We start from the raw sequence: 4700 nt of genomic DNA on the forward strand, positions 1-4700 counted from the left end.
AGTATAGGCCAGGTCGACTTAAATATAAATATTATAAATTGCTATATAAATATTATGACTTCTCCTTTAGTGATGTTAGTCTCGTTATATTCTGACATTTTTCTGAACACAGATATGTGGGAGAGATCCTGAACGTGTAGAAAGTTTTGAACATGAGACGAAAAATCTGCTGAAACGCAGGAGCAGCAGATTCAAAAAGTCCACGAGTTTATAACTGATGAAAATTTATTAATTTATCATTGTAATTAGGTTACTTCCCCCAAAAAAAGACCCAAAATAGGAGGGAAGACTAAGTCATGCCTGCATGTTTGCTGACTCAGCAGGGATGATAAAGGAAAAGTTGATCTACAGGAAAAATATCTCTGAAAGCAACACAGAATGTCCGAGAGCTGCACTGCATTATATTCTGTTATATTTTGTCACCTTCAACCAATTTTGTGTTTCCCTTTAAATACATAACATTTCCACCATAACTTGATGCAGAAAAGGCAGAACAGTTACTGTTTAATGCTCAAAAGTTTCATATATTTCAAGATTTCTTAAAAATAGTGTTAAAATCTTGTCTCATTCTCATGAACCCAATATCATGTATGGTCTTGTCTTGTGAGGTCAGTGTATTGTCACACCCCTCTCACACACACACACACACACACAGTACTGTTCAAAAGTGAAGGCAGGTGAGCAAAAAATGCTTTAAAGTAAGAATGCTTTCAAAAGTAGACATGTTTATAAATTATATAAATCTAAATCAAATCAATATTTGGTGTGACCACCCTTTGACTACAAAACAGCATCAATTCTTGTAGGTACACTTGCACAAAGTTTTTGAAGGAACTCAGCAGGTAGGTTGGCCCACATATCTTGAATAACTCCCCACAGTTCTTCCCAGACGGTGGGGATTGATAATGTTGAGATCAGGGCTCTGTGGGGGCCATACCATCACTTCCAGAACTCCTTGTTCTTCTTTACGCTGAAGATAGTTCTTAATGGCTTTCGCCGTATGTTTCAGGTCATTGTCATGCTGCAGAATAAATTTGGGGCCCGATAAGATGTCCCTGAGGGTATTGCATGATGAATAAGTGTCTGCCTGTACAGACCATTAATTTTAACCAAATCTCCAACTCCGTTCTCATCAGTTCAAAGCACCTGCTCCCATTTTTTCTGCACCTCAGAGTTCCTGCATTTCCGTGCATAGTTGAGTCGCTTGGCCTTGTTTCTGCGTCAGAGGTATGACTTTTTGTCCACAAGTCTTCCATGAAGGCCACTTTGACCAGACTCCTTCAGACAATAGATGGGTGTACAGTGTTTACCACAGGATGACAGACAACTGGGGCGGTGGTGGTGGCAGGAGTATATTTTCTATTTCTAGTAGCTGATTTCTCACATCAAGGGAAGTAAGCATGAAGTGTCTGTCACCTGCTTCATCTGGCCGACCACTGCGTCTACATTGCTCAGTGTTGCCAGTTTTTTTGTGCATCTTCAGATGAACTTTGATACATCTGGAAATCCCCGTTTACCTGGGAGAGACCTTGCTGATGATGCAGTATAACTACCTTGTGTCTTGTTGCTGCGCTCAGTCTTGCCATGGTTAGTGACTTTTGACAGTAAACTGTCTTCAACAACCTCACCTCGTTAGCTGAGTTTGGCTGTTCCTCACCCAGTTGTATTCCTCCTAAACAGCGGTTTATGTTTCAGATTATTATTATGTTTAATGATTGTCAACCTGGTGATCATTAGCACCTGCTTGGTATAATGTTTAATCATACATCTGAGAATATGCCTATATAATCCCTGGCTTTGTGCAAGTGTTCCTAGAAGATTTGATGCTGTTTTGAAGGCAAAGGGTCGTCACACCAAATATTGACGTGATTTAGATTTTTCATTGACATTAACATATCTATTTTTGAAACCATTCTGACTTTACAAATTGTTCCCACACCTACCTAAAATGTTTGCTGCAGATTGGTTCGCATTTAATCTTTCTTAAATTTTATAATTTAAATACACATTGTCTTTGTTTTTATATTTTTATATATATATATATATATATATATATAAAAAACCTATAACTTTCACTCGGTATATAGTTTTATTGCAAATATTGACATGTGTCTCACCTTTATAAATACAGATTCAGTCTGGCTTGAAGAAATTTTGCTCTGTCTACCAATATTTCCTTGTATAAGCATGAGCATAAACTAAGTTAAATGTTAGCGCTGGAACATAGCTGTGCTGAGGATAATGTTTGTTGTTAGTGGGTGGAACAAAAAACATGGCCTACAGAGTATATTTACCTGTGGTACGTAGAAGAGCTTCCCTCTCTCAGGTTTTGTCAGTTGTCCACCAAACAATGGCCACAGCTTTAAAAAAACATGTATAATTTTGTAATAATTTTATACTTCAAATAAAAAAACGTATGTAGATTGAACATATGTACATTACTGTGCAGACTACATTGACTGAGTGTGCTTTTCATTACGTCACCGTTGGACTGGAAGGTTTCTCACCTCTCCGAGTGCTCTAAACAGAGAGCTCTTTCCGCAGCCGTTAGGCCCACACACAAGAACATTTGTGCCAGACCTTACCTTCAGGGGACAGGGAAACAATGATATGTTGGAATACAATATATCAACTAAACTCAAATAAACATATGGGAATGAAAGATGAGCTTTACTTCAAATGTGAGGTCTCTGATCAAGATGTCTCCATTAGGTGTTGCTAGTGGGGTATGGTCAAATCTGAAAAAAAATAAATAAGGTGATTTAAAGCTGAGCTCATGAAAATAACAATATGCTGATGTATATTCAAGTAAAGAATAATAAAAGACCTACTTAATGATGTTATCTTTGTTGATGATTTGACCACTTCCAGGCACCAGTGTGAGCTTCTCTGCCATGTCTGATTCTACGGCGAATGGAATAAACCAAAAATCTGTTAAGCTGCACAGCTCCAGCTATCTGAGGTGAGAACTCAGCTGACATATTTCTTTACAATTAGGAGTCATGTGTACCCTTCTCCTGCTGGGAGACCATGGTGCGTTCATATTTGCCAGCATTCAGCTCCTTCAGGACACTCATCAGTTCAGTGATACGAGCTGTGAATCTGTGGGGGACATCAGATAAACAAGTGAATTCATCAGAACAGCTCCTGACACTCTCTCATTTGAAAGGGACAATATTATTTTATTGTTTCCTTAGTATTGTAACAGGGTAAGCTTTATTTTTATGTTTGAAACTTCAACAAATCCTTACAAATATAAAATAACCTTTGTTTTGTTTACATGTCTTTTGTAGCCTATTCCAACTGAAGTTTTAATACTTGTACTGTCACTTTAAGAGGTGACAGTTTTTTTTTTATGTCAATGCTACGCAACTCTCAGTCCACACTGAGTGAGAAGGTGGACTGATGACCTCTGTCCACCTTCAGAGAGAGAGACTACATACCAGACAGCATTTAAATTATTTTTCTGACTTACAGAGACACAACCAATATACAGTTCCAGTTAAAAGAGCAACTAGTAGCCGTTTTTGGTCTGGGTCCTTCCTTCAGCACCGCCATAGAACAAAATGCAGATAACACGGATACAGTCTCACACATAAGACTGCTGCGGGCCAGGCATTGCCCGTGTCAGTGGTGCTGTAATCTTTTGAGGATTGGTCTAAAGATCTACGTCAGCTTGTTTACCAAGGGAGGCTGCCATCACTAACACTGTGCCCGGCCTTTATTACAAGTGTTGGTCATATAATTAGAATATCATCAAAAAGATGATTTATTTCAGTAATTCCATTCAAAAAGTGAAACTTTGATATTATATTCATTCATTCATTACACACAGACTATTATATTTCAAATGTTTATTTCATTTAATTGTGATGATTAAAACTGAAAACTAATGAAAATCCAAAATTCAGAATCTCCAAAAATTTTAATATTACTTAGACCAATAAAAAAAATAGGATTTTTAGAAATGTTGGCCAACTGAAAAGTACGAACATGAAAAGTATGAGCATGTACAGCACTCAATACTTAGTCGGGGCTCCTTTTGCCTGAATTACTGCAGCAATACGGCGTGGCATGGAGTCGATCAGTCCATGGCACTGCTCAGGTGTTCTGAGAGCCCAGGTTGCTCTGATAGTGGCCTTCAGCTCTTCTGCATTTTTGGGTCTGGCGTATCACATCTTCCTCTTCACAATTACCCATAGATTTTCTATAGGGTTAAGGTCAGGCGAGTTTGCTGGCCAATTAAGAACAGGGATACCATGGTCCTTAAACCAGGTACTGGTAGCTTTGGCGCTGTGTGCAGGTGCCAAGTCCTGTTGGAAAATGAAATCTGCATCTCCATAAAGTTGGTCAGCAGCAGGAAGCATGAAGTGCTCTAAAACTTCCTGGTAGACGGCTGCATTGACCTTGGACCTCAGAAAACACAGTGGACCAACACCAGCAGATGACATGGAACCCCAAACCATCACTGACTGTGGAAACTTTACACTGGACTTCAAACAACGTGGATTCTGTGCCTCTCCTCTCTTCCTCCAGACTCTGGGACCTTGATTTCCAAAGGACATGCAAAATTGACTTTCATCAGAGAACATAACTTTGGACCACTCAGCAGCAGTCCAGTCCTTTTTGTCTTTAGCCCAGGAGAGACGCTTCTGACGCTGTGTCTTGTTCAAGAGTGGCTTGACACAAGGAATGCGACA

General features: G+C 39.1%; 1 protein-coding gene across 1 annotated transcript in view; it reads right to left on the minus strand.

Moving 5' to 3' along the window:
* Positions 1-4700, minus strand: part of abcd3a (ATP-binding cassette, sub-family D (ALD), member 3a) — an 18199-nt gene that overhangs the window by 7218 nt on the left and 6281 nt on the right. The window contains exons 6-10 of the mRNA XM_046064390.1: positions 3011-3157; positions 2832-2904; positions 2675-2738; positions 2508-2585; positions 2295-2360 (exon numbers count right to left, since the gene is read on the minus strand). Coding sequence (XP_045920346.1) covers positions 2295-2360; positions 2508-2585; positions 2675-2738; positions 2832-2904; positions 3011-3157 — 428 coding nt within the window. The remainder of the gene's footprint in view (positions 1-2294; positions 2361-2507; positions 2586-2674; positions 2739-2831; positions 2905-3010; positions 3158-4700) is intronic.

This window comes from Micropterus dolomieu, linkage group LG01 (genome assembly GCF_021292245.1).
Source record: "Micropterus dolomieu isolate WLL.071019.BEF.003 ecotype Adirondacks linkage group LG01, ASM2129224v1, whole genome shotgun sequence".
NCBI lineage: Eukaryota > Metazoa > Chordata > Actinopteri > Centrarchiformes > Centrarchidae > Micropterus > Micropterus dolomieu.